At 37.1% G+C, this 25,543-nt stretch overlaps 1 protein-coding gene across 1 annotated transcript in view; it reads left to right on the top strand.

Annotated features, from left to right (window-relative positions):
- The window catches only part of SLC38A6 (solute carrier family 38 member 6), a gene marked incomplete at both ends in the record, with an annotated part of 73,347 nt that overhangs the window by 35,327 nt on the left and 12,477 nt on the right, over positions 1-25,543 (top strand). The window contains 4 exons of the mRNA XM_080707572.1: positions 1,627-1,666; positions 12,269-12,347; positions 22,102-22,184; positions 22,680-22,738. Of these exons, the coding sequence (XP_080563698.1) occupies positions 1,627-1,666; positions 12,269-12,347; positions 22,102-22,184; positions 22,680-22,738 (261 nt within the window). The remainder of the gene's footprint in view (positions 1-1,626; positions 1,667-12,268; positions 12,348-22,101; positions 22,185-22,679; positions 22,739-25,543) is intronic.

Raw genomic sequence — 25,543 nt, forward strand, 5'->3', positions numbered from 1 at the left:
CTAACTAATAATCACCAAAGTTTAGGAAAGGATTTCATTTCAGTCTTTCTTTTAAAAATGAGAAGATCTGGCTGCTTTGGAGCCACATGTCCTGATGCCGTCCGCTGGCCTGGCCTTACCGTCCGCTGGCCTGGCCTGGCCTTTCCATGTTGAGGGGGGACTAGAGGCCTTGCCACCTTCTGTTGTCTTTTACCCACCTTTTTGGGGGGGAGGTAACCCAGGGGCATTCTACTTTTGAGCTACACCCCCAGCCCTATTTTTTATTCTTTTATTTTGAAACCGAGTCTCACCGATTTGCAAAGGGCCTCACTAAGTAGCTGAGGCTATCCTCAAACCACGATCCTACTATCTCAGCCTCCCAGATGAAGGGATTACAAGTGTGCACCACCATGCCCAGCTCCTACATCTTTGTTATCAAGCTTGAAGCATTTAGTCTAAACTTTCAGGGTCTGAGACTGTTGGGGCTCTAGAGTTTTCTTGTATGGACTCCATCAGCCCCTGGGACTAGGCTATTCAAAGGCTGGGAGTATGCGGAGGCGATCTTCCCACAGGGCTGCATGGTTTCCTTTTCTGCAGTGCAGCAATGGCACAGCATGCTTCAAGCTATCATGGTCCCCCTACTGCAGCAGATTGGGAAAACCAGTAAGAAAGGGACCAGAGCGTACCCGGGTAGATTCAGTTTCAGCTGTTTTACTTTGATAATCACAGATTACTAGCTTTTCACACTTTTAACTATTCAAAAATGTTGTCTGCCAAGAAAAATTACAAAAATTATTATTTTTTTTGTGGGTCTGGGGATGGAACCTAGGGGCATTCAACCTCTGAGCCACACCCCCTGCCCTATTTTTTATTTTGAAACCGGGTCTCACTAAGTTGCAGAGCTTCACTAAGCAGCTGAGGCTGTCCACGAACCGCGATCCTCTGGTCTCAGTCTCCCGAATGGTGGGATTACAAGCATGTGCCACCACACCCAGCTCAAAATTTCTTTATGGTAACCAGCTCTTCTGTATGATGTTTATTAATTTTATGCAGTACAAATAGCTGCCTAAATTTATTCTGATTTCTCTTCATTACTTCTGTATCTGTCTTATAGTATTAGTTTTTGGATTTTAATAAAATTCTGATTCTTTTATATTATTTCCCCTCTTTTTTTTTTCTTTTTGGTGTACTGGGGATTGAACCCAGGGGCATTCTCTCTCTAAGCTACACACTCCGCCCCCCCCCCTTTTTTTTTTTTTGGTGGTACTGGGGGTGGAACTCGGGGGCTTTCTACCTCCGGGCTATACTCCCAGACCTATTTTATATTTTATTTGGAAACAGGGTCTCACTAAGTTGCTAAAAGCCTCACTAAGTAGCTGAGGCTGGCTTTGAACCTGTGCAATTCTCCTGTCTCAGCCTCCCAAGCGCAGGGATTACAAGTGTGTACCACCACGCCCAGCTCTCCACCCTATTTTTTATTCTTTATTTTGAAACAGGGTCTCACTAAGTTACACAGAGCCTAAGTAAGAAAGGCAGGCCGAGAACCCATGATCCTCATGTTTCAGCCTCCCAAGTACTGGGATTACAAACAGCCACCATGCCCAGCTCTTATTTCCCCTCTTCTGAGTACATTTTTTTCTTTTATAGGTGGTGGTTGCAGTCACCATAATAATTCAGAATATTGGAGGTAAGTAACTGAAAGTACACTGCTTACTGAATAGAAGTGAGGGAAATAATTGCCTTTTTTGGTTTCTTGCCTTCCTACATGTCTAGCAGAAAAGCTGGATCTCTGTAGACAGAGGTATCTTTCAAAGCCCTACCTGTGGGGTGTGTTGCTTTCTCTTGAATCCTTTTTAGCAGCACTTGTTTCTAAATTCACTTTTAGCTGTGCCTTGATTGCAGTCTTGTTTTGAGGTCTACAGCACACCTCTAAAACATTGGCTTTCTGTGGTTGTGTGGGCACAGGTTGGAAAAACCCTCCAGGTGACTCTAAAATATTTCCTCTTGACTTGACTTTCATTTTCATTATCACCCCCATTGGCAGGCACTCTAGAGGGAGTGGTTCCCGGGCTGTGAACACTCAGTTGTGGACAAACACTGTACTGTCTCATTGTAACTAAGAAAATAAAAATTACCAAAGGATTTAAAAAATAAATCTGAGACAATGCTAAAAAAGCATTCTCGCATTTATCTTTTATGTAGTTTTTGTCAAAAACTATCATACAAATGATCCTCTTTTTTTGTGTGTGTGGGTCTGGGGATGGAACCCAGATGCATTTGACCTCTGAGCTACACCCCCCCTGCCCTATTTTTGTATTTTTTAAAAAATTTTGAAACAGGGTCTCACTGAGTTGCAGAGGGCCTCACTAAGTAGCTGAGGCTGTCTGTGAACCGTGATCCTCCCGTCTCAGCCTCCCAAAGGCTGGGATTACAAGCCTGCGCCAACCACGCCTGGCACAAATGATCCTACCCTTGAGAACTATGTAGAAATAAAAGTTACTGTTAATTATACACAGTTGACTGAATGTATTAAACATTGAAACCCAAAATATGGGAATTGTGTGTGTATATATTGTAAAGAGGTTACACAGAGCTAAAAATACGTCTTAATTTTCTTGACCATTGGCTGGAGTGCCATTAGTTTAAAAGACAGTTCACAAGGAAAGATGACATGCACTTTGGGTCTTACGTAAGATTGTATAGAATATTGCATTAAAGGAAGTTTTAATCTTACTTTTTACATGTAACAGTTTAAAAGATGACAGTTTGGCCAATTATAGTTGTGCATGCCTATAATCCAGCACTTGGGAGGCAAGCGGAAGGATTGTAGGTTCAAGGCCAACATCAGCAACTTAAGGGTACCCTGTTTCAAAATAAAGGGTCAAGGATATACCTCAGAGGTAGAATTCCCCTGGGTTCAATCTCTCTCTCCACCTTCTCCCTCCAAAAAAGAAAAAAAAAAGAAAGGAAGAAAAGAAAAAAGATGACAGCGTTAAGAAAGTTCAGATTAAATCTTCTAAACTATTTTATATTAAGTATTGTTCAAATTATATCTCATGAGTTTTTTGGTCAAGGGGAAAAGTTATTCCATCAGTGGTTGTGTTTGCCATTGTTTTGTTTTGTTCTCATGAAAAAAAGTTGAGTAAGAGAAATTTGGATCCAAATTTTCAACCTTGGCACAATGCCCACTGTTAGATTATATTTTATATACAGTTCACCTGATTCCTTCCTTGTTCCCTAAACATGTATGTGCATGAGTCCTTTTGACATTATTTACATATATACATCTTTCCCCCATGATGTTATAATCTCCTCCAGGGCAAGAATTATGTCTCCCTTCTCTTTGTTCTCCCAGCACCTAGCAAAATATCTGGGACTTGAGAAACCTTTGTTGAATTGAATGGAACTTTTTTTTTTTTTTTTTTCGGTACTGGGGATGGAACCAAGGGGCATTCTACCTCCGAGCCACACCCCCAGCCCTATTTTTTATTCTTTGTTTTCAAACAGGGTCTCACAGAGTTGCAGAGGGCCTCACTAAGTAGCTGAGGTTGTTCCTGAACCACCATCCCGTTGTCTCAGCCTCCCAAATGCTGGGATTACAAGCATGCACCACCACACCCGGCTAGAACTTTAAAAAAAAAAAATTAACATGACAGAGTGATTTTTAATGTCCCTTAAAAATCAGAAAAACTAGTAATGCTTGTTTAGTTTTTAGAATGATGGCCTCATGGCTTTCTTCATGTGGGTTAAAAGTTTATTTATTGGGAGCCCACTGAATAATAACTAAAAACATGTTTTCACAGTATTTTTTTCTTAGCCAGATGTGCAGAAATGATTCCTTCTTTACATAGAATTTTTAATATACTTTATAGGTGCAATATAGACTCACATCATAATGTAAATCATGTTAATCATGGCATACATGCACCCAACACTTGATGGCCTTTTCCCTGACTCCCTCCCCATCCCCCCTTCCCCATATAGTTTACTGAGATTGACATTGGTATTTTCATATATGTTCATAAAACTGATGGTAGTAATTCCTTCATTGATCCTCACTCTTTCCCTTCCCCTTCCCCTAGACCGCCTCCCTGGCTCCAGTGAAATTTCTCCTCCATTATCTGGAGTATCCCAATTACTCCCTAGCTTCTGCATATTAGAGAAAACATATGATCCTTTACGGTCTATGACTGGCTAATCTCACTAAACATAATGTTCTCTAGGCTTTTCTATTTTTCTGCAAATGACATGATGACATAATTTTGTTCTTGTTTATGGATGAGTAGAATTCCATTGTGTGGCTATCCCATATTCTGTAATCCTGTCATCTGTTGATGGACACCTAGGTTGGTTCCATAATTTGGCTCTATTACAGTAGAATTTGAAGCTTACTCTTATAAGCAAAACACTGGATTGGAAGTCAGGTACCTTGAAGGCTGGGGTATAACTCAATGGTAGAACACTAGCCTATCATTTGTGAGGCCCTGGGTCTTACCCCAGCACCACAGGGAAAAAAAAGAAAGAAGCCAGGCATCTTGAATTTGGTCTGCTCCAGTCTCTTCCCTTGGGTAGGCATGTGCCACCACTTTCTTGGCTCAGTTTCCTCTTTGTTAAATTATCAGAGGTGAAAGAATTGCACTTAGGTCCCTTTTAGCCAAACATTTGGCACACTGGGGGGCATGTTCATTCTTTTGGCCATTAACATATTTTAATACTGGACAGCCCATGAGGGAGCATTATCTTAGATGATGTTTCCTAATTCCTTTATTCTTTGTAACATTTAAATGTTTTTCAGAGTTCTTGGGTTTAAGCACCCCTCGTGAATCTATGAAAAAAATGGAAGAGACAGACCTTTAAAAGCAAAATGATCATAAATTCATCTTGATTGCTCTCTGTTCTGTGCATCTTTTAGGGAAGGCCAGGTTTATTCCCTGCATATCTTCTATATTTCATAAATAAAAGGAATTTGCTTAATTCTTTATGTCTCTAATACTAATACATATTTGGCAGTCAGTAAATAATATTTATTATTGGGGAAAAAAAAGGAAGGAGTAAAAGGGAGAGGGAAAGGCTAGTTCCCAGTCTTAGTGCCCCTTGAAGGAAAGAGAATTAATTGATTGACTGAGCAGGAAGAGATCACAAAATATATAAGTGAGCATAGTGTCTTTCATAAAGAGTCTACTGTCAGAACTTCACAGAAAATCCCCCCTTCTTAAGATTAATCAAGCATTAAGTATTAGTCACAGGAACTAGTGTGATCTAATAAAGCAATTGAAAAAATCTACTCTTGTCAAATAATCTCTAAATTTTATAATGAAAAAATGCAACTCACTAAGGACTTATTTTAAAGTTATGAAAGTATTTGCTTTCGGAAAATGGAGAGCCATATAGTAAAATATTGCTTAGAAGTGAATCCTAATCTCTCAATAGTAATGGATTGGGGGCCTGAACGGGCCATTTCCAGAGGTGACATCTGCTGCCTGCTTCCTCAGGAGCCAGGGAACTCTTGCTGCTGGGACAGAGTCAGAAGTTTTCATATTTAGTGCTGTTACAGGCAAGAGATGTCAGTCTCAGAGAGTTTGAATTTGGTTAACTAATTAGAAAAGGGCTAGGGACTGTAGTAGGTGGTTTCTACAGTTCTTCTCACTGTTGCTTTATGTGATTCTTCTCCTAACAACTAAGTTAAGTCATTAGTTTCACATTAAGTTGAACTCCTGAGATAAGACCATTCAGTGGATTCAAATATCACTGGCAATCAAACAGTGTAAACCCAACCCTACTTAAGCCAGAGAGAGCCCTATTAACTATGACAAATACATGATAAAAGTGAAGTCAATTAATGTCATTTCTTGTTTCATATCTTGCCCAGTACAAAATATGGGTAGTTGAGTGGCTCCTAGGAGTATGTTAAACTTTCATTTTACTCTTATAAAATATGAAGGCCCACTACTGATACCATATGCTCTCCCTAATTCTTTAAAACCCTGGTTCCTCAAAGGAGATTAAATACTTAATCACTGATGCATATGGTGAAAGAACCCTGAACATCAGTTGTCTTACTGAAACCTCCTGAAATTGCTAGGCCGACCCAGATTTTCCAGTCCGGGACAGAATCCACAAACTTTACTCTAGCATCCTTGAATACTCTTTTAGTTTAGAAACCTAAGGTTTAAGAGAAACCTAGCAATCCTTTACATGCTTAGGCAGCACAATTTCTAAATCTCATCAACAGCAAGGTATAAAGATCACTTTCTATTGAGAATTAAATTCTCATTATTTGACGGGTTCGTGGTTTAGTATTAGATAATTTGGATTTACTTCCTTCCTTTACTTGGGGGTGGGGAGGACAGAGTAGTAAAGTAGTAAGTCTTTCCCAATACTAGTTGGTAGTGTCCCCTGGGAAACCAGCTGGGTATGCTGTTACATCGCCATCTGCTGGTCAGTTTTTCTGTAACTGCAACTTTTTTTGGGTTTGAGTGATATTGTCCCAGAATTTTAGAAAGCACTGCCTTAGAAGTACAGGAAATTTGGAAGGAGAATCTATACAGATTCTTCCTTTGACAATATTTACTACCAACATATTACTTTAAAGAGGTTTTCAAAATAATGTATTTTTTAGTAATGATTTCTCTTGAAGTTCATAAAATTTTCAGAAATAGATTTTTTTTCTATTTTGTGGTTCTGAGGGTTGAATCCAGGGGCATGCTACCTCTGAGCTACACTCTCAGCCACCATTTTATTTTTGAAACTGCGTCCCATGCCAGGTGTGGTGGCACACACTTGTAATCCCAGTATTTGGGAGATTGAGACAGGAGGATCACAGGTTCGCAGCCAGCCTCAGGTATTTAGTGAGACCCTCTGCAACTTAGTGAGACTCTGTTTTAAAAAAAAGAATAAAAAATAAAAATAGGGCTGAGGATGTAGTTCAGAGGAAGAATGCTCCTGGGTTTAATCCCTAGGAAAGAAAGATTGTCACTAGGTTGATGCGAGTCTTACTACTACTAGTTAAGAGGTAGAATGCTCCTGGATTCAATTCCTAGTACAGGAAGAAAGAGAAAGAAAGAAAGAAAGAAAGAAAGAAAGAAAGAAAGAAAGAAAGAAAGAAAGAAAGAAAGAGGTCTCACTAGGTTGATGCGAGTCTTACTACTTTTTGAGGCTGCCCTTGAACCTGCAGTCTTCCTGTCTCAGTCTCCTAAATTCTAAGATTATAGATGTGTGCCACCACACCTGGTTTATAGATTTTTCTGATAATGATTTAAATTTATTATCTTGACAAACAATAAAACAAAGATTTTTTTGTTTTGTTTTAAGGTTGGGGGAACATTTCCTACCATATATTTTGATTTCTATTTGTGAAAAAATTAGAGAAATGACATTGTTTTGGGAGTATTTTTGAAAGAACCTTTTTAAAAATGAGATTGTATACTGTTGGAGAATAGAGTTTTAGTAGCATTAAGACATTTGGTGGAAACATAAGGTTTGTTCAACAAACCATATATTATCCATGACTGAAAACAAGCTTGAATTAAAATTGTATTTTTCTTAAGTGGAAAGGCAAAACTATTTCCTCCCACAGTGCATCTGTTTGTTTAGGGCTGCCTGACTAATCCTTGAAGAAATTGCTAAGCTTCCCACAAGTGTTAAAACTCTAATTCTGTTTTTAAAATAGCTGTAAGTAATCCTCTCTTCATACATATATTGTGTTTAAAAACAGATAATTATCTTTGTAAACCAATGATTTCTTAGAACCAAACTCAATTAAGATTTCTCTTTCTTAAGGTTGTGTGTAAAACTAATGACAAATTGAGAAGCATTTTCAGAATGCTAGGGAAAGTAGTCCCTAAGACAGTGCTGGGCAATGAAGTGGTTGGTTTTGTTTTGATCTTATAACTTTAGTGCAGTGTTAAATCCCAACTCTATAAGAATAGGAAATTTTCTCTTCAGAACTGTAATCACTTCTGTAAATGTAGACCAATCATATCAGTAGATGTGGTAAAGTCCTTTCACAAAACCCAATGTTAATTTTGAACCAATCACTTCATCAAACCAGCTACAAAACTGAAATGGACTACATTTCAAGGTGAAATGAAAAGTATAGTGTTGTTAAAGCTTCTGACTAGTGTTCTTTGTTATGGAAAGTCTTTGTTTTCTTGGAGCCCAACTATTAAGCTGAGCAGTCTGAGGCAGTTTGTTGCTGAAATGCTAATGAAAAAAATACAAAAGAATTCTGGTCCTTTTGCTAGACTTGCCCTTATTCTTTACCTTGGTGATGACTCCACTTAGCTCCCGCAGTTGCCCGTAGCACCCTCCTTAGCAAAGCACATTTCTCAATTTATGAAACTTTGCCATCACTAGCTTAGGCAAGTGGCTTCCTTGTGCTTCTGTTTTTTTGTATCAGAGTAAGTAGTATCTTCCTCTCAGGTCTGTGTGAAGTAGAGTGGGGAGTAACTTCCATATCGCTTAGCATACTGCCAACTGCATAGTAGGCATCCAGAAACCAGAGGTTATGTGTTCTCATGGATCTTCCCCCAAGAACCTCCTCCTTTTCTCTGAATAGCTCCCTCCCTCCTCCCTGCCTCAACTCATGTGTTTCTCCCAATGATTAAGCCAACCAATATAAATTACCCTACTATTTGTTATTGCCTAATCAAATTTTACCCTACGTTAGCCCTTTCTTAATAGAACAGTTGCTTCTCCGCGTGGTTTTTAAAGAATGCTTTCAATTTCTGTGTTTTGATTAGGTTGACAGAATTTTTGTATTTCCTTGTCTCAGGGCATTTTCTATGAAATGAGTTCTGTTAGTTATGTTTGAAATGAAAGGGGAAAGAATACCTGTTTAGTTAATGTGGTGAAACTAAATGATTTGTAATGGCTAAGTAACTGTCATCATGGTTTGTCTTCTGTCGTTAATATTGGCTTTGGTGATACGGAGTCCAGAACTACTGAACTGTAACCGTGGCTCTCATGGATGGCTCTGTTACAGCTATTAATTTAGAGTACAGCGTGATATGTCTTTATCAGGATTCTATATTATGTATGATGTTAGCAATAATTATTTACAAATTCTTGCTTATGACCTCTCTCCAAGATAACTCTTTAACATGTCCTTATACAATTAATAGAAGACGAGCCGAAGGTGTGGCAACCAGCTGTTTGACTTAGTGAACCTTTTGGTTAAAAACAGTGAATATATGAGCTTTCTATTGAAATTATATCCTTTTGTTTTTGTTTCTCTGTGTGTGTGTGTGTGTGTGTGTGTGTGTGTGTGTGTGTGTGTGTTTTACTGGGGATGAAACCCAGGGACATTCTACTTCTGAGCTACACCCCCAGCCCTATTTTTTATTCTTTATTTTAAAACAGGGTCTCACTGAGTAGCAAAGGGCCTCACTAAGTAGCTGAGGCTGTCCATGAACCTCGATCTTCCTGTCTCAGCCTCCCAAATGCTGGGATTACAAGCATGCACCACCATGTCCAGCACTTGATATTATATCTTTAAATTTTTCCACCTCATTTTATTGAATTGATTGTTCTTTTATGTGGATGAAATTAATATGTATTTCCTAACCTAATGTATATTTGGTGATCTTCTTTGTTTCTTCTCTGTATCATATATAATATAATCTGTTAAGGTGATAGTCCTTGCTTGAAACTTTGTGGTTAAGAAAATATCAACAATGAACAGGATAGTATCTTTCTTTGTTATACTTGCTTAATCAGTGGGGTTTTCCCCCCAAGCTCTGTGGTTTTGTAGCTCTTAAAACATACACCAGCATTCTCTTAGAAGCTGGATTTGTTTTGTTTTGTTTTTGCAAGTTTTATTATATTCATTTCTTGTATGCTGAGGTCTCTTTTTAAGAGAGAAACATATGTCTAGTGAGTTCATATTTCTTAAAATACACATGATTCTTCAGACTGGAATCTAATGAAACAGGACTCCCATTTGAAAACCAAAGAGTTAAGGCTACAACAGAAGATAAAAGTGATCAAGTGATTAGCCAGGGGCTAATAGAAATTCTGGAAAGAATGACAGATTGTTTATTAGAAGAAATATGATCTCATATTCATTGAAGCTCTTTACAACGAAGGATCCAAAAGAAATAATAGAAAATTACTAAAGAGATGAATGTCTGAGCCTTTAGAAATGCATGTGGTGTTGGATTGATCCACGCAAAAAAGACTGATGGGCAGATTATAAATTACTTTATGTTGGAAGTCTGCATTCCTTGTGTGAAGTGAAGGTACTTCTCTTGTGCTCTCTCTCCAAAATATATCTAAGTAATTCCAGGGCAGTTTCAGGAAATGCAACTCATGATTTTCATCACCGCACCACATGCATATAGTTCTTTAGAATAGATAAAATATTATAAAGATGCCAAATCCTTGAGTGGAGGTTAATATAAACCTTCCTTCTGTTCTGTGCCAAATTGATGGCATTTTTTCTTATGAGAATATGAACAATGTAGGACACATTTTCACATCTAATCAGTTGTAATGCCCCATAACTAAAAGATTTTGCAGAAATATCTCAATGGGTTTTATTTTTTTATTTTTTATTTTTTTTTTTTTGGTGGTACTGGGGTTCCTGGAAGCCCTTCTACCTCCGGGCTACACTCCCAGACCTCTTTTTACATTTTTATTTGGAAACAGGGTCTCCTAAGCCAGCGCTCGCGGCTGGCTTTGAACCTGCGCGATCCTCCTGTCTCTGCCTCCCAAGCGCGGGGATTACAAGCGTGCGCCACCACGCCCGGCTCAATGGGTTTTAGTCAACAGCTATATTTCTTCTGGGGGAAAAGAAATAGGGATGAACTACACTCTGTGTGTGTGTGTGTGTGTGTGTGTGCGCGTGTGCGCGCGCGCGTGTTTTCACTACAGAGAAATGATTATTTAACTGTTCTGAATTGCACCCTGTCATAGGTACATATTATTTTACTAAGAAAATTGTGTGTGTATGGGCATGTATGTGTTGTTAGAGAGAGAGATTATCTTCGTACAAATATACACATAAAGTAACATGCATTCCTTTTTCTCCAGAGTTAAAGTGGTCATGCAGCATTGTAATAATGGAGTGCAGCTACTTTCCAATAGAATGATTGAGAAATATACATTCTTCTTAAACTCTTAAGCCTTTTCATCAGATTTCCCCTAGATTTTTATCATTTTGACTTGGCATTCATTCATGTTCTTAGTTTTTATAGGTCCAAGGAGAAAGTGAAATGTTTCCTGAAATATAAATAAGTAATAAAATTAATGTGCACACAGAGTACATTCTTTATTTTTCATGGAAATTTTCTCATTGGCTTTTGAACACTCTCCCTCTCCCTCTCCCTCTCCCTCTCCCTCTCCCTCTCTCTCTCAATCTCTAGGGGAAAGAGATTCTTGCTCTGATAAAATGAGGTTCTGACTCCAAATCAGCTAAATTTCTATATACTTAAGTATTTAAGCTTAAACTCATGGATTTACATAAAAATGAGTGATGCTTCTGTTAACTGCTAATGACAAATTTATAGAATTTGTGTTTTTGTAGCTACATCAACAATAAGATCATTACTGTGCTATAAAAACTAGTTGTTTCTTGGCTCTTATGGGATAAAATGTGAAAAATAATGCTAGCTTCAGGTTTTAATTGCATAATGCAGATGAGCCCTGTTCATAAAATGGAATAAAAATTAGAAGCTCTGTCTCTTGAGTATGCGTGTTTCTAGTGAATTGTTCCAATCTGTTTTAGAGGACAATTTTAAATGTGATTTATCATGTAACTTATTGTTTATTCTGTTTTTGCCTTTGAGTTAGCATAGTTTGGGGCAGGAGAGCAGTGAGTGGAAGCCTGAGATGGAGGGAATGAGATCTCTGGGAGGGGTGCTTCTCCGCAGTAAGAAAGAGGAAATACTCAAAGCTATTATCCATACGTATTCAATTCTGCTTCTATGTGAGTTGTTGCTAAACTAACCTCTAAGCCTTGAACGAGGAGATAATGCATAAGAGAGTTTTTGCAAAACTTCAAACAAAATTTCATTAATAAATGGTCTATAATCAAGACTCTTTTATCTGAATTGTTTGCTTTAGACTTTAAATGTAAACAAAGGATACTTAATGAACGTACCAATTATTCTCCTCTACAAAGTTACTTATCTCCCCTCCTGGCATATACATTTTGGGGGTAGTACATTATGAGTTACTCTTCCCTATGTCCTCCCAGCTCTAATGGATATCTGTGTTCCTGGATAGATTACTCTTCACATGGTTAAAAGTCATAGGATTCTAATAGGAATTCTTTTTATTCTTTTTTCAGCCATGTCATCTTATCTTCTAATTATTAAAACAGAGCTTCCTGCTGCCATTTCAGAATTTTTGACTGGAGACCACAGTGGGTAAGAAAAATATGGCTCTTTGTGTCTATTCATTTATTAATTTGGTAAATATTTATTAAGTGTTAGGAATGAAACAAATGTAGTCTTTGTCCTCAGGACACTCACAGATTATGTGGGGATGGAGTAGTAATAGAGAAGACACTGCAGGTGTTTATGGATTACCTGCTGTGCACAGAGAACTGTGCCATGACCGTCTGAAGCACCATATATGGCCCTGCCTTCCTGAGGGTGTGAGAGAGGACAGGACAGCTCCCAGAGAGCTCTTGGCTCTTGGAGAAGAGTGAAAGAGAAACCATGGCTGTGAAAGATTGGGGAGGGGGTAGGGAAGGTAGGAAGCAGTGACAGTACAGTACAGGGGAGAGTGAAGCATCACTTCTCAGCAGATATAGTAGCAATGAATGTGGAATTGCAAACATCTCTGTGTGTGTGTGTGTGTCTCTTATCATGCAGCATGATAAAAATTACAAGGACTTGTTTATTTTCTGTTTTTTAATAAAAAGTATGAACAATGCCAAATCACACTATACTTTTTTTTCCTCCTTTATTTAAAAATTACTAGATTCCTTATTTAAAATTAGATACTATATTGGCTCATCTCTTTTTATTGGGAAAATTATGGGGTTTTTTCACTATATAGAACAAAAATGTTTTTGGAAAAGTGAACTTGAAAACACAAGGGAAATCCTGTTTTTCTTTTTTTCTTTTGATACTAGGGATTGAACCCAAAGGTGTTTTCCTCTAAGCTATACCCCCAGCCCTTTTATTCATTTTGAGGCAGGGTCTTGCTAGTTACCAAGGCTAGCCTTGAACCCTCAGTCCTCCTCTCTCAGCTTCCCAACTACTGGGATTGCAGCACTACACCCAGGAATATAAATTCTTTTAATTGTCAAGTTATTTCACATAGTTTTTGAGTCATAACACAAACTTAACAGACTTTTAGATTTTATGGTTGTTTTGCCCCCAAATTGCAGGGAATGTTTATAGAATTTGGTTTTTAGAATTGACAACTTGGATTCTATTAAAAAAAATTCTTATACAGATATATATTTATAAGGAAGGTATTTTTACTTTAGATCTGAATAAGAACCATCAAGAAAATGTGGTTTAAAAAATATTTCTTAATGATTTTTCATTATCAGAAGATATTATCTTTTTGGTCCTGAATTTGGAGACTTCTATTTCCATTTTTGTTAAAATTGTTGTATATCTTTGTAGTAAAGAGGAAGGTATGTAAATACATGTACCATTTTAGAAATAAAGTATGTGAAGCTTAGGTCTTCTGTCTCTAAAAGCAGTCCTTTTTGTTATAACTTCATTGTAAATCAATTTGTCATTTAATTCATTTTAAATCATTTTGTTATAACTTCATTTTAAATCAGTACTGAGGTTTTCTTCTGATTTGTTTTAATAATTAACTCAGCTCACTAAGTTAGTAGAAATTGAATAAAGTATTCTTTTTGTGTTTAAAATTGTATACACCAAAGTACTGTGGTCATTTTGCTTCAACTCTTACAATGTTTTAAGACTGCATAACGTAATCCAGACATGGTGGCGTGCACCCGTAATACCAGTATGTGGGAGGCTGAGACAGGAGGATTGTAGGGCAGCCTTAGTAATTTAATGGGATCTGTTTCAAAATAGAAAATAAAAAGGGCAGCTTAGATGTAAAATGCTGGGGAGAGGGAATGGAATGGGAAGTGGGAAAGGGTTAAATTAGTGAAGTGTGCACATATGCCTCTACCATCTTGTACTCCATTAAGATGTATGACTACAATGCACCGATACAAATATTTTAAAAAATAAAGTTTGCTGAGAAATCTCTATTAAAAAAAAGTAAATGCCTCCAGATTCAATCTACAGTACCTTAAAAATAAAATGACACGTCTTTTTAGCATTTTATTCAACCTCATGTTGTTTTCACTGTAATATATATTTACTTATTCCCGATTTCAAACTTTTTACACACTTAATAAGTGACCAAGTTAATTTATTAAAAGGCGCTATCCCAGGACTTGGGAGGCTGAGACAGGAGAACCACAGGTTCAAGGCCAGGCTCTGCAACTTAACCAGGCCCTCAGCAACTTAGTGAGACCCTGTTACAAAATAAAAAAAATAAAATGAGGCAAGGAGTGTAGCTCAGAGAAGAAAGCCCCTAGGTTCAATCCCTAGTACTACATGCAACAAAAAAGCACCTAAATCATTAGTCTTTAAAGCTTAATGTAAAATAATTGAGAAACAAATGGCATAGTAATTGACTTTACCATCTTTTAGGGCAGTTTGTTTTTAGACAGAGCCATATAGCAGTGTTTCTTCTGTGAGATCAGTATGATATTGATAAGCTTTATTTTAGGGCTTAATTTGCCGTGAATTACAATTACAATCTTTCAAGTGTGCTTACTTTCTCAGTTGTCTGTGGGCTTGACCTATCCTTATGAAATACAAACCTTCACAGAGATGTTATCAAAAGAAATTTTGTGCTCGTTGTATTCTAATTTTTTAAACTATTATTAGAAATCAGAAGATACACTAAAATTTTATGATGCATTATATTTTTATAGGATAACTTATATTTTTTAAATCTATGTCTGTTAAAAGTTGGAAGCTCTGTTAACATTTAATGATCTTGTCAGGGGAATATGATTGACACAATTAAGTTGTCTTGCATTTGAGTTACATAATTGATATGGGATGTGAGTAAGATCCTAATTCAGAACATATGATACTCTTGCTCCATTCCATTCGAGAATGAAATTAAAGCAGCTTATAAATAAATCTGGTTTTCATTAAAAAATGGAAAAAAACATCTGCATGCCAAAGCATTTTCAGTACAGCTAAGGATTTATACTCTATGTTTCATACGTGGAACATTTTTATCATATAGGATTAAATCCACAGATCAAACAAGTTTTCTAGGAAGTATAAAACTTTTTACTCTAATTCTTTTGGCTTAAAGAGAATGTTTATTTAGATCATAGTAGGAAAACAGGAGTCTGTAAGATAATTCTTTTTCCCCTCTTAAGAAAAAATTTAAGGTTAGTACCTTTTTCTAAAATCTTGGTTTATCAAATAAATGTATTTAACATATAGTTTTTGAGATTTCACTGGTTTGTATTTTTTACACTGAGACTTTATTTTTGTAAGTTTATTCACTTCTGCTCTTTGGAAAATATCATTGCCAAATACAATTCAGTGGGCCCTGACATCATTTCAAATCTAAACTAACTTCGCTGTTCATTATGAGTTGCTTTTATTGCTAATGAACAAATGATAAAAGCACTGTCTTCACAAATTGGATTTATTTACATAAATTAATACGGAGAAGGCATGATTAATAATAACCAGTTACCAAGCCAGGGACAGAGAAACTATATTTTCTAATAAAATTCTTTCCATATTAAGAATTTGAAGTTTAGTCCTGTGAAAAGGATAGTATAAAGCATGCTTTTGAAATAAATGAGGGAGTATTTAAAAGACACTATAAACTCAGAGTGAGTTTTGAAGGGTAGAGAGTGTTTCCATTGCTACCATCAAAATCACCATCGTCTGTCTGCCGATTTTATAGACATATAAAATGAAGCTGTGGAACCAGATGATCCCTGAACTCTCTTCCAGCCCCAGCATTCCATAACCGTGATTCTAGGTTGCTGTTGGGAGGGGACAGAGGTACCTGCAGACTCACAGTTCGGGGCTTTGATCAGTAATGTGACTTTTATGGGCCTACATGAATTGTGATTTGAAATGATATAAAGTAACTCTTGTTCGGGATTTCAGAAAGTGTTCCTTTAATCTTATGCAAGAGGAAAGAGTCCTGGTCTGGGGATTAACATGCTCCCTTTGGAACAGTTCTACCTACATGACATGTCGTTTTGTTTTGTTTTTCCTTTTAAAGAGTCAGGTTGGTTTATAATACTTTTTATTTTATTTTATTATGGTGAAAACATTTAACATAAGATGTACCCTCTTAACCGACATTGGAATATACAATGCAGTATTGTTCCCTCGCAGGGACAGCAGAACTAACAGATGGAATCTGCTCCGGTGCTCCTGGGGCGTTTTTTCTCCTGGCACTGTGACTGTCTGGGTCTGATATTGGGTCCCAGAAGGAAAGATATTTCAGACACAGAGCCCTGGGCTTTTTGCCAGCTTCAGAATTGTAGTTGCCAGGTGTTCCTCAGAGAGGGATATTTTGAAGTTCCAATTTGGTTCTTATATAAGAGTGGCTAGAAAAAGAACATGTTGAGTATCATTTTATGTTTTTAATATGTGTACTCTGTTAGTACTTCCTGCATACCAGAGATGGAGGGGCGTGTGCAAATGTGGTGGCGCACAGCTTCAGGGCCCGGAGCTAGGACGACTTGTGCATAGGTTATAGTGTTGGGCCTCTGTCTGTCTGTCTGTCTGTCTGTCTGTCTGTGTCTCTGTCTGTGTCTCTCTCTCTTCTTATTGTCAATTATTTTTCCAGAAGAGAGCAGTAATGGACAAGATCCGTAGCAAAGTATGATGGGCCAATTATACCACATCTTTGAATAATATTTTTAATCTTTTTTTTTTTTTTGTGGGTCTGGGGATGGAACCCAGGGGCATTTGACCTCTGAGCTACACCCCCTGCCCTATTTTTTATTCTTTATTTTGAAACCAGGTCTCACTGAGTTGCAGAGGGCCTAAGTAGCTGAGGCTGTCTGCGAACCACGATCCTCTGGTCTCAGCCTCCCAAATACTGGAATTACAAGCGTGCGCCACCACGCCCAGCTATTTTTAATCATTTTACTAGTTTAATTTCAACAATATCATTTCTTTAATTAGCACCAGTGAGTAGATTTTTATGTGTATTTACTAGTTCTATTTCTTTCATAAATTGTTTATTCTTTACAGATAAATCTATTAAGGTTATAAGGAATGAACTTTAAGTGTTTTGTTTTTTCTTTCTTTTTTTTTTTTTTTTTTTTGCGGTACTAGGGATGGAACCCAGGGACATTCTATCTCCCAGCTACACCCCCATACCTATTTTTTATTCTTTATTTTGAAACAGGGTCTCACTGAGTTGTAAAGGGCCTCACTAAGTAGCTGAGGCTGGCTAGAAACCTATGATCCTCCCGTCTCAGCCTCCCAAGTACTGGAATTACAAGCGTTCATAACCATGCTTGACAAACTTTAACTTTAAAAAAATTTCCACATATATTTTATGCATTATTGAAAAATTAAAACCACATATATGCAAATAAGGATAAAATAAGAATTGCTCATATTGCTACCATATAAAAATATCTATTTTTGGTATTTTGAGTATATCTTTCTATTTTTTTAATGTACAGCCAGGCTTGGTGGTACATGACTGTAATCACAGTACTTAAGAGGCTGAGACTAGAGGATCACAGGTTCAAGGCCCACCGTGTGGTAACTTAGAAAGACTTTGAAAATAAAATAAGGCTGGCCATGGAGTTCAGAGGTTCAAGCCCCAATGCTGAATAAATAGCTAAAAGTGTGTCTAGTTTGTTGTTGTTGTTTGCTGTGCTGAGGATTTGGTGGGTTTTTTTCTTTTTTTTTTTTTTCCCCATGATGTTGGAATTGAACCCAGAGGCATTCTACCTCTGAGCTACACCCTAGCCTTATTTTATTTTTTTATTTGGAAATAGGGTCTCACTGAGTTGCTGACAGCCTCATTAAGTTGCTGAGGCTGGCTTTGAACCTGTGATCCTCCTATCTTAGCCTTCCAATACTCAGATTAAAGGTCCACACCACCACTCCCAGCTTTAATAGTGTTTTTTGTTTATTTATTTTGTTTTGTTTTTGTGGATCTGAAGATAGAAACCAGGAGCATTTGACCTCTAAGCTACACCCCCTGCCCTATTTTTATTCTTTATTTTAAAACGGGGGGGTCTCACTAAGTTGTGAAGGGCCTCCATAAGTAGCTGAGGCTGCCCGCGAACCGCGATCCTCCAGTCTCAGCCTCCCAAATGGTGGGATTACAAGCGTGCGCCACCACGCTGGCTTTTTTTTTTTTTTTTTTTTTTTTTTTTGGTGGTACTGGGGTTCCTGGAAGCCCTTCTACCTCCGGGCTACACTCCCAGACCTATTTTTACATTTTCATTTGGAAACAGGGTCTCCTAAGCCAGCGCGCGCGGCTGGCTTCAAACCTGCGTGATCCTCCTGTCTCTGCCTCCCAAGCGCGGGGATTACAAGCGTGCGCCACCACGCCCGGCCACGCTGGCTTTTAATAGTGTTTTTAAATGATTAAATATATAGTCATATTGCTAGCTTACCTTTTTTATTCAGTATTATAGTAACTTTATACAAAGTTTTAATATTTTTACACTGGCAATTTATGACTTTTGAAGTTTTTGAAAAATATTAAAAACTATAAAGAAGAAAAATGACCCATTATTCTAATACTTGAAGATAATGGCCATCAATATAACTCTATTACATTTTTAATACATTAATATTTTTCCTCAAAGCAGTATTACACTGAACATATGCACATACACACAAATACATTTATATGTTTACCAAATGTTCATTATATTATTTCAAAATTGTCATGATATTACATGTTTCTTTCTATTTTTTATAATTTATTTTTTTTATTGGTGCACTGTATTCATATATCATAATGGGATTAAAAAAAAACTTTTGTAGACATACATGCACACATCGCCCAATTAACCCCTACCCGATCCCCACCCCGTTCCCTCCCCATCCCTCCTTCCCATGCTTGGCTTAGTGGTTCATATCTAGTATTATAGCAATTTATCCAAAATCAACAATGATAATCTCACATAACAGTTTCATTTTTCTGATACCAAGCTTTTGATGACTTAAAGATAACATTTCAATATTTCTTTTTACTTTCTTTCTTACCAGAGAATTTTTTTTCTTTTTTTTTGTGAAACTATCATACATTTATTTATTTATTTTTCAGCAAAAATCTATCCTAATGTGGAATATGGACTCTAGATACCCAAAACAATCTCAAAAAAGAACAAAGCAGGAAGATGTATATTTTCTGATTTCAAACCATATAAAGCTACAATAATTGAAACAGTGTAGTACTGTTATAGAGGCAGATATATAAACCATTGGAGTTAAATAAAAGCCTAGAGATAAAATTCTTCCATATATTGTCAAGTTATTTTTGACAAGGTTTCCACGAAGATTTGGTGGTGGAAATAATAATCTTTTAACTAAATATTGTTGAAAAATAATAATTACATGGAAAAGAATAAAATTGGACCCTTACCTAACACCATATACAAAAATTAACTCAATATAGATAAAAGAACTAAATATAAATCTTAAGACTATAAACTTTTAGAAGAAAATCTGGGTCATTAAACCTCACAACAATGAAATTGGCAGTGATTTCTTGGATATGATTTCAATGGCACAGGCAACAGAAGGGTAAACAAACTCCCTAAAAATTAAAAAAAAATTGTATATCCAAAGACAATGTAAACAGAGTTAAAAGTTACTGATAGAATGGGATAAAATATTTCCAAATGCTATATCTGAAGGTATATTAGTATTCCAACTAGAAATCCTAAAAATTAGCATCAATAAAAGCAAACAATACAATTTAGAGATAGGTAAAAGACTAACATAAATAATGAATATCCACAGATAACTAATCTTAGTTGTCTGTTGGATGGATAATCTTGTTTCTCTGGTTCTGGTGTGTATTACCTAATTCTTCTTTGTAGTTAATCTCTTTGAGTATTTTCTCTAGCGCTGGTTTTGAAGACATAAATTCCTTGAGTTTCTGTTTGTCATGGAAGCTTCTTATTTCCCCATCTAATTTGATAGAAAGTTTTGCTGGATAGGAAATTTTTGGCTGGAAGTTGTTTTCTTTCAGAGTTTGGAATATGTTACTCCAAGCCCTTCTGGCTCACATGACTTGGTTTGGGAAGTCTGGAGTGATTCTAATTGATTTGCCTCTGAATGTCACTTGGCCCTTTGTTTTTGTTGCCTTTAAGATTCTCTGCTTGGCTTCCACATTGGTCATTTTGACAAGTATGTGGCGTGGGGATCCTCTTCTCCGATCCTGTCTAAAGGGAGTTCTATACGTTTCCTGGACCTGTGTATCAACCTCTTGCTCTATGTTTGGAAAATTTTCTGCTATTACTTCCTTGAAGATATTGTTGATCCCTTTGGTTTCACCTTCTTTTCCTTCCTCTATTCCAATTATTCTTAGGTTAGCTCTCTTAAAATGGGCCCATATTTCTTCAATGTCAGATTCCTGCTGTTGGATTTTTTTTACTAGATTAGAAACTATGTGTTCATTTTTGGAGTGATCATCTTCTAAGAGCGAGATCCTGTTCTCCATGTGGTCTAACCGGTTGTTTGTACTTTGAATTGAGGACTTTACTTCATTAATTGCATCCTTTATATCTTTTTGGCTCTCTCTGAATTTTTTTTGAAACACCTCTATTATTTCTACAGTTATTTTCCTGATTTGATCTTCTAGAAATCTCTGAATTTCTGTTTTATCGGGTTCTGATGTTGTGGGGTTGTGGGCATTCATTGCTCCATTGTTATTCTTCTTTCCCATGATTTTGGAAGTTTGTGCCTTCTCTGGGTTCTTCCCTGGGTCACTACGACTTCATTTAAGGTGCTCTGGATCTCGAGTCTGTGGTATCTCAGTCCCCACTACTCCTTTACTGGGTTGTATGGCAGAGTCTCAGACCCTAGGAGTCAATCGAGGCTGCTTTAGACCATGGGGGTGCCAGGTTGGGCGTTCTCCTATGGTGTGATATATCTGCCACTGCCACTCCCCCACTGGGTCAAGTCCCTGGGAATGCTGTACTGGGATTTCTTCTCTAGGGGCCCCAATTTGACTCACTGTTGTTGAGTGCGCCGATGGAGCTGTAGTGGGCTCGGTGAATTCACTGCTGCTGCCGCAAGTGACAATATGGCACCTCTGCCACTCCCTCGGCCGTGAGGCTGCTGTATTTCTTCTCTGGTTTTGCACTCCGCTCTGAGTCCCTGCAGGGTGTCCTGTGCCCAGCCACTGGGAGCTTTAGATGCTCCCTGTGCCGAAAAATCTGCTGAATCCCTCCCGGCTGTTCTGCAGCTGCTCACCTCGGCTCGCTATCCGCTGCTCCTCTCTGGAGCCTGGTGGGCTGTTGAGTGCTTTGGTTTGGTGCCATCCGGTGAACTCACTGCTGCCGCCGGCAGTAAGGCGCTGCTGCTGCGTCCTCGGGCATGAGGCCGGCGTATCTCCTCTGTGGCTCTGAGCTACGTTCTGAGTCCCCCTCCTCTTTGGGGCCTGGTGCTTCAAGGAAAGATGGCGCCCGCTGCCTTTCTTTCTATTTTTCACTGTATTTTCAGCAAGCATCTTTCTGTAAAAAACTTTGTTCTTATTACTGATTGCTCCCTTATTTTTAATAGTCTAAAAGTGAAAGGGTCTAATTACTTAAAGGTTCTCAATATCTGTTGCCAAATTGCTTCCCATAAAAGAAATTTATATGGTTTATACCATCACCAGTTTTTTGAAGCCCTCTCACTCTTCACCAACATTAACTATTATTTTAGGTATTTATTTGGTAGTTGAAAAAATGGCATGTTATTGTTTTCATGCATTCCCTAAATGTAAATTCAGTAATAAGTATGGTACAATTCCATAAGAACATCTTAACAGAAGGAAGCAGAGCTGTCCGAGTGGATGTGATGTGAGTCTGCATGTGTGCACGCACACCCGTGCTCGTGTGAAAATGAACCCTGGTGTCCTGTGCCTGAAACAGAACTTTTCTCCTAACAGGTCTTGGTATCTTGACGGACAGACACTGCTCATCATCATTTGTGTTGGGATCGTGTTCCCTCTTGCACTTCTTCCCAAGATAGGTAAGTCTTTGTAGAAGACCACGTGACTTGCTTAGAAAAGAGAGCGAGAAAGAGAGAAATATTAAATATTAATATTTAATATTAAATAATATTAAATGCAATAAATAATATTGCATTTTTAGCAAAAGGGTGGTGTTGTGAATAATTTTAAACATGGCCTTATTTTAGGTTGTTCAGCCTTCAGCCCTGCCTAGTTAACCTATTACTTGGTTTGCAGTAGTATTTTGTCTGCCCCACTAAAATAAAATCTTTACAGCGGAACATTAAAGAGCAGCCTTTCCTTACAGTGTACCATTAGTGGTAAGCCAGTTCCAATTCTGCTATACAGAGCTACATAAATGATCTGTGACAGATAGTTGGAATGTTGTTATTCTGAGCCCTAAGCCCCAGATGCCAAGCGCTATAATAGAAAACATGCCCAAGATGTATAGCTTTAGTTGTACATTAGGATCACTTTCCTTATAAATTGCTTTTTATTTTACTGTTATTTTACAGGCTTTCTTGGCTACACAAGTAGTTTATCATTTTTCTTTATGGTGTTCTTTGCTCTTGTGGTAAGTTTAAAATATAATGTGTTGCTTATCTCCGTCCTAAAATTGGATTCGTGTTAATGACTTTTTTAACTTGTTTTGTGTTGGGAAGGGTAGCCCATTTTATTTCAGTGAGTTATTAAAAGCACTTTTGTTCACATACACACACACACACACACACACACAAACACTTAATTTTTTCACAAAATTATTTCCTTCTGTGCATTCTTTTTTTTTTTTTTTTTTTTTGTGTGTGTGTGTGTGTGTGTGTGTGTGTGGTACTGGGGATGGAATCCAGAGGCTTTCTATCTCCAGGCTACACTCCCAGACCTATTTTATACTTTATTTGGAAACAGGGTCTCACTAAGCTGCTGAGAGCCTCACTAAGTAGCTGAGGCTGGCTTCGAACCTGTGCGATCCTCCTGTCTCAGCCTCCCAAGCGCAGGGATTACAAGCGTGCGCCACCAGGCCCGGCTTGTATCGATTTATTTATATACGATATTATGTAAAGTAGCAGTTGGGCTCTGATCTGTAAAATCCATTTGGTAGTAGCCATCTTAATTTTGAAACTTTATGCTATTAATGAAACCAGAGTTTCTGGAGCTTGACCACTGAGATTTAAAAAGACTCAGGGTACCTGAATTTTTTTCTATCTGCTCTAATTAATTTAGCATAAATAAGTTAATAACAAATTAGTAATAAAGTTAATAATAAATAAATATTTTTCATATGTGGGCTATGTTTTTCTTGTTTTTGAACTAGCTCACTTTTATAATGACAAAGCTATCAGATGGTAAATTTAACTTATTTTGATATTTATAAAACAATGCAAAGATAAAAGAATTGGAATTTTTCATTTCCTTTTAATTCTTTTCTATTTATTTGGTACTGGGGATTGAACCGAGGGGTGCTCTACCTATAAACTATAGCCCCAGACTTTATAAAATTTTGAAACAGGATCTTGCTAAGTTGCTGAAGGTCTCTAAATTGCCGAGGCTGGCCTTGAACTTGCCATCCTTCCATCTCAGCCTCCCAAGTGCTGAGATTACAGGCATGTGCAACCACACCTGGATCCTTTTAATTTTCTAAAGCAGATCTTTATATCTTAAAGATAGCATCTTCATATGAAATTTTATTTAAAGCTTTTTTTGCATAGTATTTTATTCAGTAGCCAGTATCTAAATGTTAAAACTTTAAATAGTATTATAATATTATATATAATAATTATATAAATAAATAGAATATTAATTTAATATTAATATTAAAATAAATATGTTTCATTTATAAATTTAATAGAAATAATAATAACATTTTAACTTGCTAAGAAGATATATATCAAAACAGCCTTTTCATAAAATTGATTAAACTCTCATTTTTTTATTGAGAAGCAAAGGAAAATGGCATACATAAAACAAGCCAGCACATCAGTATTTAAGCCATACTACAAAGCCAGATACTCAAAGCTGTCAAGTCAAGTTAGGTACATCTTCTGAGACACAAGAATGAAATAATTAAATTATTTAAAGTGGAAGTAACCCTGATTGGAGTTATATTCTAGAGCATTTTTAATTTTTTTTGTGTGTGTGTGTGTGGAACTGGGGATGGACCCCAGGGGTCTTCTACCTTTAGTCTACACTCCCAGACCTATTTTATATTTTATTTGGAAACAGGCTCTCACTAAGTTGCTGAAAGCCTCACTAAGTAGCTGAGGCTGGCTTCAAACCAAAGTGATCCTCCTGTCAGCCTCCCAAGTACTGGGATTACAAGTGTATACCACCACACCCAGCTAGAGCATTCTTAAATCTGAAAATATTTAACAGTGTTTGCATTTTCATTTTCTATATTTACCAACATTAAAATCCCCCTCCTCTTCTCCCGAATTGTCTGATTTATATCTTTTTTGTATGGGGCAGGGGTACTGGGAATTGAACCCAGGGGCATTGTACCTCTGAGCTATATCCCCAGCCCTATTTTTTATTCATTATTTTGAAAGTAACAGGCTGGCCATGAACCTGCGTTCCTTTGTCTAAGCCGCTCAAGTACTGGGATTACAAGTGTGTACCACTACGCCTGGCTTGACTTATATCTTATAAAGAGTGAATGAATTGAACATATACTTTTTTGGCTTCATATTGACTAGAGGAACAGTACCTATTCTTGTCTTCATTTGACTGTTGAGAAGCATATGCAGGGTTAGAAATGTCCTGCATATGCAAGCGAATGTCTGGAGGTTACTGGATTTTTGCCTCATATATGGTTGACAATTAAAGCACTAAATAGGTAGGAATGATTTAGTTTTCATAGTTAATAGCTTGAAGCAGATGGCATGTATTGATATGTCTACTGTAGTTTTCATTTGTCATGACAGATACTCTAATTCAATACAGATTTCTACTCTAGCCATCATATGGAAATAATACCCTTATTCTGCATTTATTGTGATGTTTTACAAACCATCTGCTCAGGTTTTTACCTGTGAACACAATTTAAATTTGGTTTACAAGGAACAATAGAACACTCTACACTTTTTTAATGCTTTTTTTCATATACTTATTATACTCTAAATGTTAAGTTTTGAAATACATAAGTGGCTAGAAACAGAAACTTGATATGTATTAACCCAGATTTTTTAAATATGCCGGTGTTTTTATTGATTATTTTTACCAATATATGCTTATAAATCTATAACATTTATTAAAAGTCAGTTCAGAAAACTAGTGTGTGTGTGTGTGTGGGGGGTACTGAGGGTGGAACCCAGGGGCTTTTCTATCTCCGGGCTATATTCCCAGACCTATTTTATACTTTTTTGGAAACAGGGTCTCACTAAGT

This window comes from Muscardinus avellanarius (genome assembly GCF_963383645.1).
Source record: "Muscardinus avellanarius genome assembly, chromosome: 12".
Lineage (NCBI taxonomy): Eukaryota > Metazoa > Chordata > Mammalia > Rodentia > Gliridae > Muscardinus > Muscardinus avellanarius.